This window comes from Lagenorhynchus albirostris, chromosome 9 (assembly GCF_949774975.1).
Source record: "Lagenorhynchus albirostris chromosome 9, mLagAlb1.1, whole genome shotgun sequence".
Classification (NCBI taxonomy): domain Eukaryota; kingdom Metazoa; phylum Chordata; class Mammalia; order Artiodactyla; family Delphinidae; genus Lagenorhynchus; species Lagenorhynchus albirostris.
In genome coordinates this window covers 55,155,329-55,169,823 of record NC_083103.1, presented here as the reverse complement: position 1 = coordinate 55,169,823, position 14,495 = coordinate 55,155,329, and the positions used below count along the sequence as shown (strand labels likewise).

Sequence of the window (14,495 nt, the reverse complement as noted above, 5' to 3'; positions counted from 1 at the left end):
TCTAGATTTTTTGATGATGGCCATTCTGACTGGTGTGAGATGATATGTCATTGTAGTTTTGATTTGCATTTCTCTAATGATTAATGATGTTGAGCATTCTTTCATGTGTTTGTTGGCAATCTGTATATCTTCTTTGGGAAAATGTCTGTTTACCTCTTCTGCCCATTTTTGGATTGGGTTGTTTGTTTTTTTGTTATTGAGCTGCATGAGCTGCTTGTAAATTTTGTAGATTAATCCTTTGTCAGTTGCTTCATTTGCAAATATTTTCTCCCATTCTGAGGATTGTCTTTTGGTCTTGTTTATGGTTTCCTTTGCTGTGCAAAAGCTTTGAAGTTTCATTAGGTCCCATTTGTTTATTTTTGTTTTTATTTCCATTTCTCAAGGAGGTGGGTCAAAAAGGATCTTGCTGTGATTTATATCATAGAGTGTTCTGCCTATGTTTTCCTCTAAGAGTTTGAGAGTGTCTGGCCTTATATTTAGGTCTTTAATCCATTTTGAGTTTATTTTTGTGTATGGTGTTAGGGAGTGATCTAATCTCATACTTTTATATGTAACTGTCCAGTTTTCCCAGCACCACCTATTGAAGAGTCTGTCCTTTCTCCACTGTACATTCCTGCCTCCTTTATCAAAGATAAGGTGACCATATGTGTGTGGGTTTATCTCTGGGCTTTCTATCCTGTTCCAGTGATCTACCTTTCTGTTTTTGTGCCAGTACCATACTGTCTTGATTACTGTAGCTTTGTAGTATAGTCTGAAGTCAGGGAGCCTGATTCCTCCAGCTCCGTTTTTCGTTCTCAAGATTGCTTTGGCTATTCGGGGTCTTTTGTGTTTCCATACAAATTGTGCAATTTTTTGTTCTAGTTCTGTGAAAAATGCCAGTGGTAGTTTGATAGGGATTGCATTGAATCTGTAGATTGCTTTGGGTAGTAGAGTCATTTTCACAATGTTGATTCTTCCAATCCAAGAACATGGTATATCTCTCCATATGTTTGTATCGTCTTTAATTTCTTTCATCAGTGTCTTATAATTTTCTGCATACAGGTCTTTTGTCTCTTTAGGTAGGTTTATTCCTAGATATTTTATTCTTTTTGTTGCCATGGTAAATGGGAGTGTTTTCTTGATTTCACTTTCAGATTTTTCATCATTAGTGTATAGGAATGCCAGAGATTTCTGTGCATTAATTTTGTATCCTGCTACTTTACCAAATTCATTGATTAGCTCTAGCAGTTTTCTGGTAGCATCTTTAGGATTCTCTATGTATAGTATCATGTCATCTGCAAACAGTGACAGCTTTACTTCTTTTCCAATTTGGATTCCTTTTATTTCCTTTTGTTCTCTGATTGCTGTGGCTAAAACTTCCAAAACTATGTTGAATAAGAGTGGTGAGAGTGGGCAGCCTTGTCTTGTTCCTGATCTTAGTGGAAATGCTTTCAGTTTTTCACCATTGAGGATGATGTTGGCTGTGGGTTTGTCATATATGGCCTTTGTTATGTTGAGGAAAGTTCCCTCTATGCCTACTTTCTGCAGGGTTTTTATCATAAATGGTGTTGAATTTTGTCAAAAGCTTTCTCTGCATCTATTGAGATGACCCTATATTTTTTCTTCTTCAATTTGTTAATATGGTGTATCACATTGATTGATTTGCGTATATTGAAGAATCCTTGCATTCCTGGGATAGACCCCACTTGATCATGGTGTATGATCCTTTTAATGTGCTGTTGGATTCTGTTTGCTAGTATTTTGTTGAGGATTTTTGCATCTATGTTCATCAGTGATATTGGCCTGTAGTTTTCTTTCTTTGTGACATCCTTGTCTGGTTTTGATATCAGGGTGATGGTGGCCTCGTAGAATGAGTTTGGGAGTGTTTCTCCCTCTGCTATATTTTGGAAGAGTTTGAGAAGGATAGGTGTTAGCTCTTCTCTAAATGTTTGATAGAATTCGCCTGTGAAGCCATCTGGTCCTGGGCTTTTGTTTGTTGGAAGATTTTTAATCACAGTTTCAATTTCAGTGCTTGTGATTGGTCTGTTCATATTTTCTGTTTCTTCCTGATTCAGTCTTGGCAGGTTGTGCATTTCTAAGAATTTGTCCATTTCTTCCAGGTTGTCCATTTTACTGGCATAGAGTTGCTTATAGTAATCTCTCATGATCTTCTGTATTTCTCCAGTGTCAGTTGTTACTTCTCCTTTTTCATTTCTAATTCTATTGATTTGAGTCTTCTCCCTTTTTTTCTTGATGAGTCTGGCTAAAGGTTTATCAATTTTATCTTCTCAAAGATGTAGCTTTTAGTTTTATTGATCTTTATTATTGTTTCCTTCATTTCTTTTTTATTTCTTTCTGATCTGATCTTTATGATTTCTTTCCTTCTGCTAACTTGGGCGATTTTTTGTTCTTCTTTCTCTAATTGCTTTAGGTGTAAGGTTAGGTTGTTTATTTGAGATGTTTCTTGTTTCTTGAGGTTGGATTTTATTGCTGTAAACTTCCCTCTTAGAATTCCTTTTGCTGCATCCCATAGGTTTTGGGTTGTCGTGTTTTCATTGTCATTTGTTTCTAGTTATTTTTTGATTTCCCTTTGATTTCTTCAGTGATCTCTTGGTTATTTAGTAGTGTGTTGTTTAGCCTCCCTGTGTTTGTATTTTTTACAGTTTTTTTCCTGTAATTGATATCTAGTCTCCTGGCGTTGTGGTTGGAAAAGATACTTGATATGACTTCAGTTTCCTTAAATTTACTAGGGCTTGGTTTGTGACCCAGGATATGATCTATCCTGGAGAATGTTCCATGAGCATTTGAGAAGAAAGTGTATTGTGTTGTTTTTGGATGGAATGTCCTATAAATATCAGTTAAGTCCATCTTGTTTAATGTATCATTCAAAGCTTGTGTTTTCTTATTTATTTTCATTTTGGTTGATCTGTCCATTGGTGAAAGTGGGGTGTTAAAGTCCCCTCTATGATTGTGTTACTGTCAATTTCCCTTTTTATGGCTGTTAACACTGCCTTATGTACTGAGGTGCTCCTATGTTGGGTGCATATATATTTATAATTGTTATATCTTCTTCTTTGATTGATCCCTTGATCATTATGTAGTGTTTTTCTTTGTCTCTTGTAATAGTCTTTATTTTAAAGTCTACTTTGTCTGATATGAGAATTGCTACTCCAGCTTTCTTTTTATTTCCATTTGCATGGAATATATTTTTCTATCCCCTCACTTTCAGTGTGTATGTGTCCCTAGGTCTGAAGTGGGTCTCTTGTAGATAGCATATATACGGGTGTTGTTTTTGTATCCATTCAGCCAGTCTGTGTCTTTTGTTTGGAGCATTTAAGCCATTTACATTTAAGGTAGTTATTGATATGTATGTTCCTATTACCATTTTCTTAATTGTTTTGGGTTTGTTATTGTAGGTCTTTTCTTTCTGTTGTGTTTCCTGCCTAGAGAAGTTCCTTTAGCATTTGTTGTAAAGCTGGTTTGGTAGTGCTGAATTCTCTTAGCTTTTGCTTGTCTGTGAAGGTTTTAATTTCTCTGTCGAATCTGAATGAGGTCCTTGCTGTGTAGAGTAATCTTGGTTGTAGGGGGTAGAGTAATCTTGGTTGTAGGTTTTTCCATTTCATCATTTTAAATATGTCCTGCTACTCCCTTCTGGCTTGCAGAGTTTCTGCTGAAAGATCAGCTGTTAACCTTATGGGGATTCCCTTGTATGTTTTGTTGTTTTTCCCTTGCTGCTTTTAATATTTTTTCTTTGTCTGCATTGGGTCTTCATTGCTGTGCTCAGGCTTTCTTTAGTTGAGGCGAGCAGGGGCTACTCTTCTTTGCGGTGCGTGGGATTCTCATTGCGGTGGCTTCTCTTGTTGCAGAGCACTGCTCTAGGAGCGTGGGCTTCACTAGTTGTGTCGCATGGCCTTAGTTGCTCCGGGTCATGTGGGATCTTCCTGTACCAGGGCTCGAACCCATGTCCCCTGCATTGGCAGGCTGATTCTTAACCAGTGCGCCACCAGGGAAGCCCCAGTCTTTTTCAATTTGGAATAATTCTTCAGTCTTCACTTCATTTCATTAACTTGACACTTCTGAATATTATAGGACAGTAATTTTGTAGAATATTCCTGAATTTGGGTTTGTCTGATATTTTCTCATAATTAGATTCAAGTTTTCCACCTTTGGCATGAATATCACAGACTTGATGCTGTTCTGTTCTCATTGTATCCTATTAGGCGGTACACCATTTTGATTTGTTCCCATTGGTGATGATGTTTACTTTGATCACTTGGTTAAGGTGTTGTCTGTCAGATTTCTTCACTATAAAGTTACTCTTTCTTTTTGAAATGAATAAGTATTTTGTGGCATGGTACTACTACTTTGAAACTATGTAAATTGTCCTCCAACTTTCAATTTATTTATTTATATCAGTTATGGACTCAGATTTCTTGTTTATTCAATGTTATAATCTATTACTGTCATTATTCATCTTGTTCAAGTTCCCTGATTTTGCCAGGTGGGAACCCCTTCACGCTGGCTTCTGTGTCCTTTTGACTTTTCTCTTCAGTTACCCCTTTATCAGCTTGGGGGTTAGGGGCACTGACACTTTGAATAGTCAGAAATTCACATTTAACTTATAGTTGACCCTCCATATATGCAGTTCCTCAGTATACCCACTTCCTTTGTATCCACAGTGCTACATCCACAATTCAACCATCCACGAACTGTGTAGTACTGTAGTATTTGCTACTGAAAAAAAACTGTGTATAAGTGGACCCACTCAGTTCAAACCATGTTGTTCAGGGGTCAACTGTATATTTTTTTTAATGCGTCATTTCTTTCTGGCACAATAAAATATTTCAGGCCCATCTTGTACTTTCTCTAGTCTACCCCTGCAATGAGCTTTTCTCCAAGAAGCCCTGGTTCCTCTTAGTGGCGAAATGTATTTTGAAACCAAGTTCTGGGTACTAAGTGTGCTCGTTGCTGTTGAGGTGTTGCTACTCTTGGGCCCTCTCAGTGGAGAGAGCTAGCGGAGATACATACACACACATATATATATATTAGATATATATATTCTAATGTCTATATATATCATATACAAACATATATATCTGTATTTTTATTTCTATATCTGTATGAAAGAAAAATCATGTTCTCATCTCTCCTTGTAAGTCAAACCCAACACTATAGTGTTTACTTGACAGTGTTTTTCTAGTATTTGTAACTTCTTTCTTAGACAGTATTATCCTTAATATATTTACTTATTTGATATATCTTCCTGTTCAGTTCTGTATATGTTTGAATGTGTGTATGTTACTTCCACAAAGTGTCAGTGGCCTGGTTTGCTAATCATAAGAATTGGGTGTTCCTGAAAAAACCGTAATTCAAAAAGGGTCATGTATCACAATGTTCATTGCAGCTCTATTTACAATAGCCAGGACATGGAAGTAACCTATGTGTCCATCAAGAGATGAATGGATAAAGAAGATGTGACACATATACACAATGGAATATTACTCAGCCATAAAAAGAAATGAACTTGAACTATTTGTAGTGAGGTGGATGCACCTAGAGTCTGTCATACAGAGTGAAGTCAGAAAGAGAAAAACAAATATCGTATGCTAACACATATATATGGAATCTAAAAAAAAAAAAAAGGTTCTGAAGAACCTTGGGGCAGGACAGGAATAAAGACGCAGATTTAGAGAAGGGACTTGAGGACAAGGCTGGGGGAAGGGTAAGCTGGGACAAAGTGAGAGAGTGGCATGGACTTATATATACTACCAAATATAAAATAGATAGCTAGTAGGAAGCAGCTGCATAGCACAGGGAGATCCGCTCAGTGCTTTGTGACCACCTTGAGGGGTGGGATAGGGAGGGTGGGAGGGAGATGCAAGAGGGAGGAGATATGGGGATATATGTATATGTATAGCTGATTCACTTTTTTATACAGTAGAAACTAACACACCATTGTAAAGCAATTGTATTCCAATAAAGATGATTAAAAGAAGGGGGTATTAATTTAGTATAACTGTGTTTATCAGGCAGTAATTAGAAACCCAAGCAGTTTGTCATGGCTGGAGAATAGTGATACTTGGGAGTAGCAATATAAATGTATGTAAAGAAAACAGGTATTGTAGAGCTTTTAAGTATTTAAGGTTCAAATGCCCAACTCTGAACATAGTAAGCAAAGTTTTAGAAATCATGACATTATTTATTTATGAAGCTGGATAGGGAAAAGAGCTCTAGATGGAGTGTCAGGAGACTTGGATTTCAGTATCAACTGTTCCACTAGGTTATCTTTGCGTTATTAGACATATCACTTAATCATTATCATCCTATAAAATAGGGAATTGGTGAAGGCACAAGGAGAGAGATGGGTGATTACTGAGGGTACTTTCAGAGACTGTATGTCCCAGTGTTAGAGTGAGCAAGAGGGAAACTTGTGTGATTTCAATCAGTGATTTCATTTATGGGTAGAAAATCCTGGAAAATTTGAACTTGAAGGGAATATCCAAAGATACTGTTTTGTGAACTTGAAGGGAATATCTGAAGATACTCTTTTGTATTGACAATTTTACATGCAGTAATCTCATTATTTTAGATTATAGTAATAATAGTTAATAGTCATATTATGCTTTATAGTATATAAAGGTTTTTTTTAACATTTATATTCTTATTTGAGCCTTATGATACACCTGTAAGTTAGGTAAGGCAGATATTATTGTTCCTTCTTTATAAATGAGGAAAGTGAGACCCTAAGAGGTCCAGTTGCTTGATCAATGTTACATATATAGAGTCAGAGCTGAAATTTGAAGCTAGGTCTTTTTTTTTCAATCTATATATACTTTATAATATGGAAATTTTCAAATTTACTTATTCTTTCCAGTTTTTGGTGTAAATTTGACAATTATTTATGCTTTGTAATCTTTTTCATGTTTTTTCCTTCCACTTTTTGTTGTAGTCTGCTGTAATATTTTTAAGGAAATCCCTGACATGTTATTTAAATTATAAATACTTAAGTATGTCTCTAACTGATAATAACTGATATGTTTTTAATATAGCCATGATGCAGTTATTATCAGTTATTCCATATCATCTCATACCAGTTCATATTAAAATTTTTTTAATTGCAATAAATATCTTTTTGTAGTTGCTTTTGTTTTTTTTTTTTGGATTAGCGTGTATTACCTTTGGATAGTCTCTTGAATTTCTTTTAATCAGTAACAGTGGCCTCTTTTGTTTTTCCTTTAATTGCCACAGATTTATTGAAGAAACTGGATCATTGGTCTTGTTTATGTCCTACATTCTGGATTTGATTGCTTCCTTTTGGTGTCATATATATGTTGACAGTGGGAACCCCTACAGATTGGCTTCTGTGTCCTTTTGATCTGGACTCAATTAGTCCTTGATATTTCCTTGCTTTTTGGCACAAGGTGTCCCAGGTTCTTCTTACATATTTCTTGCCCAGCCCTTAAATTAGTCATTTCATTAAAGTATTTTCAGTTCCTGTTATTGCATTATGCAAATAGCCTATTTCAGTAGCAGTGGACTAGGATTGAGAGAGAGATAACTGAAAATTTGTTAAAAATGATGGTGAGAAGTGCCAAAATGAAAAAGATTGACAGTACTAAGGGTCGACAAAGATGTGGCATATCTGGAACATTTACATATCACTGGTGGGAGTGTAAATAAGTTCAATTAGTACAACCACTTTGGAATACTATTTGGCAGTCTCATCTTAAACTGAACATATACATGTCCTGTGACCCAGCAATTTCACTTCTTACTGTATATTCAGAAGAAATGTGAACATGTATACCAAAAGCCACATTCAAGAATAAGCAGAGAGCATTATTTAGAACAGCCCCAAACTGGAAATAACCCAAATATCTGTCAGCAGTAGAAAGGATAAATGGATTATGGTGTGTACACAAATGGAATACTGTACAGTAATGAGAATGAATAAACCATTGCTATAATGCCATACTATGGACGGTTCTCACCAACATAATATTAAGCAAAGGAAGCCAGACACTATTTGATTTTATAAAGTAGAAAACTAGACAAAATATATGTTAGAAGTCAAGATAATGGCTAGTTTTTGTTGTTGAAGTATAGTTGATTTACAGTATTATATGTTTCAGGTGTACAACACAGTGATTTAGTATTTTTATAGGTTATACTGTATTTAAAATTATTATGAAATATTGGCTATAATCCTGTGCTGTACAGTATATCCTTGTAGCTTACTTATTTTATACATAGTAGTTTGTACATCTTAATCCCCTACTCCTATTTTACTCCTCTTCCTCTTCCCACTGGTAACCACTAGTTTCCTCTCTATATCTGTGAGTCTGTTTCTGTTTTGTAATATTCATTTGTTTGTTTTATTTTTTTAGATTCCATTATAAGTGATAACACCCAGTATTTGTCTTTCTCTGTGTGGCTTATTTCACTAAGCATAATACCCTCCAGATCCATCTGTGTTGTTGCAAATGGCAAAATTTCATTTTTTTTATGGTTGAGTAGTATTCCATTGTGTGTGTGTGTGTGTGTGTGTGTGTGTGTGTGTGTGTGTGTGTACACGTACACCACATCTTCTTTATCCATTTATCTGTTGATGGACACTTGGGTTGCTTCCATATCTTGGCTATTGTAAATAATGCTGCTGTAAACATTGGGTGCATGTATCTTTTCCAAGCAGTGTTTTTGTTTTCTTCAGATATATACCCAGGAGTGGAATTGCTGGATGATATGGTAGTTCTATTTTTAATTTTTTGAGGAACCCCATACTGTTTTCCATAGGGGCTGCACCAATTTTCATTCCCACCAACAGTGTATAAGCGTTCCCCTTTATCCACATCTTTGCCAACATTTGTTATTTGTGTTCTTTTTAATGATTGCCATTCTGACAGGTGTTAGATGATGTCTCATTGTAGTTTTGATTTGCATGTCTCTGATGATTAGCGATGTTGAGCATCTTTTCATGTGCCTCTTGGCCATTTGTATGTCTTTGGAAAAATGTTCAGGTCTTCTGCCTAATTTGTAATCAGGTTGTTTGGGTTTTTTTGATATTGAGGTATATGAGCTGTCTATATGTTTGGAATATTAACCCCTTATTGGTCATGTAATTTGCAAATATTTTCTCCGATTCACTAGGTTGTCTTTTTTGTCAGTGGTTTCCTTTGCTGTGCAAAAGCTTTTAAGTTTAATTAGGTCCCATTTGTTTATTTTTGCTTTTGTTTCCTTTGCCTTAGGAGAGAGACCCAAAAAATATTTCTATGATTTATGTCAAAGAGTGTTCTGCCTATGTTTTCTTCTGGGAGTTTTATGGTTTCTAATCTTACATTTAGGTCTTTTTTTTTTTTTTTTTTTTGGCTGCGTTGGGTCTTAGTTGAGGCACACAGGATCTTCATTGTGGTGTGCAGGCTTCTCCCTAGTTGTGGCGTGTGGGTTTTTCTCTCTCTAGTTGTGGCGTGCGAGCTCCAGAGCGCGTGGGCTCTGTAGTTTGTAGCTCAAGGACTCTCTAGTTGAGGCACATGGGCTCAGTAGTTTTGGCGTGCGGGCTTAGTTGCCCTGCAGAATGTGGGATCTTTGTTCCCCGACCAGGGATTGAACCTGTGTCCCCTGCATTGGAAGGTGGATTCTTTACCACTAGACCACCAGGGAAGTCCCACAATTAGGTCTTTAATCCATTTTGAGTTTACTTTTGTATATGGTATGAGAAAATGTTCTAATTCATACTTTTACATTGTAGCTGTAGAGTTTCCCCAGCACCACTTATCAAAGGGACTGTCTTTTCCCCATTGTATATTCTTTCCTCCTTTGTTGTAGATTAATTGACCATAAGTGTGTGGGTTCATTTCTTGGCTCTCTCTTCTGTTCCATTGATCTGTGCGTCTGTCTTTTTAAAAATTTGTTTATTTATTTATTTTTGGTTGTGTTGGGTCTTTGTTGCTGCACACGGGCTTTCTCTAGTTGTGGCGAGTGGGGCCTGCTCTTTGTTGCGGTGCGCGGGCTTCTCATTGCGGTGGCTTCTCTTGTTGCGGAGCATGGGCTCTAGGCACGCGGGCTTCAGTAGTTGTGGTACTGGACTCAGTAGTTGTGGCTTGCGGGCTCTGGAGTGCAGGCTCAGTAGTTGTGGTGCATGGGCTTAGTTGCTCTGTGGCATGTGGGATATTCCCGGACCAGGGCTCAAACCTGTGTTCCCTGCATTGGCAGGCAGATTCTTAACCACTGAGCCACCAGGGAAGTCCTGTGTGTCTGTTTTTGTGCCATTAACATACTGTTTTGATCATGGTAGCTTTGTAGTATAGTCTAAAGGCAGGGATCATGATTCCTCCAGGTTTGTTCTTTTTTCTCAAGATTGCTTTGGTGATGGTGGCTTTTTATTTTATTTTATTTTTTAGGTGGAAGGAAGCAAATTTTATTATTAATAATAATCATAATAGTAACAATAGCTGCTAATGTTTATGGAATTCTCACAGCACTGCAGATGCTTTGCATGCACTTAATTTAAATTAATGTACTTTCAATTCCTCCTAAGAACCCCCAAAAGAAGGCCCTTTATAATCCATATTTAGTCTCTGTACTCTGTGCTCAACGTATAAAAGATTCTGAAAGGAGCACAGTCTTTTTTTTCTCTTTTTGGCTGCATTGGGTCTTCGTTGCTGCACATGGGCTTTCTCTAGTTGCGGCAAGCTCAGCTTAATCCCGCGTTGAGAAACGCGGGATTTTCATTGAGGTGGCTTCTCTTGTTGTGGAGCACAGGCTCTAGGCGTGTGGGCTACAGTAGTTGTGGTGCATGGGCTCAGTAGTTGTGGCACATGGGCTTAGTTGCTCTGCACCATGTGGTATCTTCCTGGACTAGGGATTGAACCTGTGTCCCCTGCACTGGCAGGTGGACTTTTAACCACTGCACCACCAGGGAAGCCCAGGAGCACAGTCTTAAAGGAGATGGACTTGTAAAAACAAGACATTGCAGTACAATTTGATGCCTGAGAGGATACTACAGCAGCTCCCAAGAGGAAGGGCCTAGCTTCCTGCTGGGGAGGACGAAGCCTGATGGTGGCTATTTTTGATGGTGGTAGAGTAGTTACTGGGAGAGTTGGTCATCTTTTACTTCCTTATCTGGGTGCTTCTTATTGGTGTGTTTTTTGTGAAAATTCATTGAGCTGTACATTTAATATTTTTGCATATTTCTGTATGAATATTAAAAATTTGAAAATTTATGAATTTTTCTTCTGCTTTTAGATTTGATAGTAAATAAAATGCAATTAAAGGGGTCACTTTTAAAGTACCTAGTCTTTACAAGGCCAGGTGCTTGCTGTTGGGAGTATAATGTTGAATAAATGGGAGTCTTGTTTTCTAAGGACTCATGATTCTTTTTGGAAGACACATACTCAAAAAACATGAAGGGAATTCCTTGGCCGTCCAGTGGTTAGGATTAGGCACTTTCACTGCCAGCGCCTGGGTTCAATCCCTGGTTGGGGAACTAAGATCCCACAAGCCACACAGCATGGCCAAAAAAACAAAAAACAACAACAACAACAAACCCATGAGACTAGACAGACTAGTGAGAATGTAGTGTTTGAAGTCATTCCTAAGGTTGATTCAGTGCTTTTGTTTCTGTGTTTTTGTTTATTTTTAAGATATCTTAATCATGTCCTTTTGTTCTCTCTTTTCTTTTTGTAGCACCTGACAGATACCTCACATGGTGTAAGAAATAAGTGCCTGCAATTACTTGGTAATCTGGGTTCTTTGGAGAAAAGTGTCACAAAAGATGCAGAAGGCCTAGCTGTCAGAGACGTCCAGAAGATTATAGGGGATTACTTCAGTGACCAGGACCCACGTGTCAGAACAGCAGCTATAAAAGCCATGGTAAACGTGATCATGGAAACTAAATGGAGATACTTTTTTTTTTTTTAAGTTAATGGCTAATGCCACCTTGGATACATTGTGAATCCCCCCCAGGGTATACTTTATGCACACTTTCAGGAAGGTGTTGGTGGCATCACAGAACTCAAAGGCACACATTCCTTTACAACAGTTGCTTATCTTTGGGCTTGTTTGGTAGCTTTCACCTGCATTTCTGAAACATGGAAGGTACAACTTGTATCCCAGGTCCATGGGAGAGATGTTACTTGGTATTATAGTACAGTAGGTACAGGTTATACCTTTGTATTTCAGAAGTATAGGTGAAAGTTATGGGGGAGGGTTGCTCTTTAGGGGGAGATGGTGCTAACCATTTCTTCCTCAGCCTCCTTATCATTATTTCGTATTTTTTCTGACATCCCCTTGGGACAGTCCATGGGTTAGATTCATTAAGTGTTTGAGTGTTTCTACTGAAAAGTCCAGGTTTCTTATTTATATAGCACTGATTTTGGCCAGAGGGAACCATGTTAATGTGATATAATGGGGAAAAATATATGAGATTGTGGGGAGACATTGGAAATATTGATTTTTTTTTTCAGAATACTTAAACTGTATCTTTATTATCTAGTTGCAGCTCCATGAAAGAGGACTGAAATTATACCAAACAATTTATACTCAGGTACCTTAAATGATTGCTGTTTAGAAGAGGAGGGAGGTGGAGAAATCATGAAACTGGGAGGGTGGCACGCTGGTGGTCGGAATTTGAAAACATAGAGCTTCAGCTGGCTAACAGTGGCAGTGTTGTGATGAATGTGCAGTTGTATCCAAAGCATACATCCTAAGAAGAGAATGGGGAATATGTAATGAATAGCACTAGTGCATGTGAGGAGGACATTTGGGAGGATTTAGGTAGCTCAGTGTGAATGCCAGAGTATACAAAGAGAAGTGTAGTGTTCAGAGTAAGGAGAGTGGTAGTCTTGTTGATCTCTGTTTGGTTGACTGAAATTGACTTCAAACCTGAAGTCAATTCAGGGCACCACACTTGAGAAACTGGCGTATTTCTGGAGGAGGATGACCAAGACCATGGGATCGTATGAAAAGATATCACATGATTGTTATAGCATTGGTAAGGAAAAGCACAGTGAAATTATAGTATCATTAGGAGAAGCTGACCGAGTGCCTAACCAAAAGCCCTTACATTTATTCTTGTAGAACAATTGGATGTATCTAGAGACAAGGAATCTAAATCCACGCTCAGAGACCAGTTTTTGTTAGCCTACTGAGAGTGGTTTTAGCTTTTAGAGGAAGAGGATAATTAGCCAAACCCCTATGACTGATGTGTAAACCAAGTACGTTCTTTTACAAATGAAGTAGAATGAGTTCAGAATGGTTATGTTGGTGTGACCTATAGGAAAACTGTGTGGGAAACCAAATAATTAAAGGAAACTTGTAGAGTAAGGACTCAAAGGAAAAAGAGTTAGTCCGATGATTCAGATGTTTAGTGACGTAAGACTGTGTCAGTTGGTTAGGCAAGCAATGCTGTGGACCTCAAGGGAGTGAGGATGGAATGATGGGGGAGGATTTGAGATATGAGGTAGAATTAGTTACTATAATGAGTTCATTTTGATTATCTTGAGTTTGAAGGGTTGACGGGATACTTATGAGGAGAATTCCAGGTCTGGAACTCAGGAAAGATCAGAGCTGGAGGTGGATATTTGGAGCCATCAATATCTAGGGGTCATGGGGATACCCAGGGAGAGTAAGAAGATTGGAAGTGATGAGGATGGAGCCAGGGGTGAGGTCCAACGTTTAAGAAAGGAGCCCTAGAATGGAACTGAGGAGCAGCTTGATGGAGGAGGAGGAAGAATATATTCCAGAAGAGGCAAGAGGGCATTCTCATAGTCAGCAGTGTCAAATGCTGGTGAAAGGTCATTTAGGATAGCACTGAAATCTGGTCATGGGACTTAGCAACAAAGTGGTCACTAGTGAGTTTAAAGAGAGCAATTTCAGTGGAGTGCTGGGACTGGGGGAAGCCAGATCAGGGTCTTTTGAGGTGAGGCATTTAAAGTCTATTGACTATGACTATACTTTAAAGAAACTTGACTATGATAGGAAAGTGGGGTAGAAGTTGGTAGAAGGGGGCATAGGATTAAGGGTTGTTGTTGTTTTTTTTCCTGTATTTTAAAGACAGTTGCTAAGTATGTTTATATGTTGAAGGGAGAGCTAGTGTTATGATAGAAGAGACAAAGGGGAATAAATGCTGGAGTAAGTTCCTTGAGGCAGAAAATCAGATTCATGAGCTGATTCATCCAACAAATGTTAGTGAGTACCTAATGCTGGCTGTATAATGCCAAGCATGTTATAATAGATAGGACCCATGCCCTTCACATTGTCATAGGTAAGACAGGCAATTAACAAATAAGCAAACAGTTATAGCATATGAGTATTGCTGTGAGGTAAATCAATAGGATGCTATCATAGAGAATCACAAAGAGGATCTATTTTGGAGGATGGTAAGGGATGGTCATGTGAGGAAGTGATGGGATCCGTAGCAAAAGTAGAAGGATTAGGAACTAGAAAGGACCCTTTTCCCTCAGATATTGAGAAAACAAGGGGTGGGAGAATACAGGAATAAATGAATTTATAACTGGTGT

At 37.8% G+C, this 14,495-nt stretch overlaps 1 protein-coding gene across 2 annotated transcripts in view; it reads left to right on the top strand.

The window, feature by feature from the left end:
- Nucleotides 1-14,495, top strand: part of INTS4 (integrator complex subunit 4) — a 113,941-nt gene that overhangs the window by 33,855 nt on the left and 65,591 nt on the right. For both annotated transcript variants that reach the window (XR_009542477.1, XM_060160115.1), the window contains exons 5-6: nucleotides 11,662-11,847; nucleotides 12,470-12,520. Coding sequence is in view for 1 of the 2 variants with exons in the window: in XM_060160115.1 (XP_060016098.1) it covers nucleotides 11,662-11,847; nucleotides 12,470-12,520 (237 nt within the window). In the remaining variant the exon portion in view is untranslated. The remainder of the gene's footprint in view (nucleotides 1-11,661; nucleotides 11,848-12,469; nucleotides 12,521-14,495) is intronic.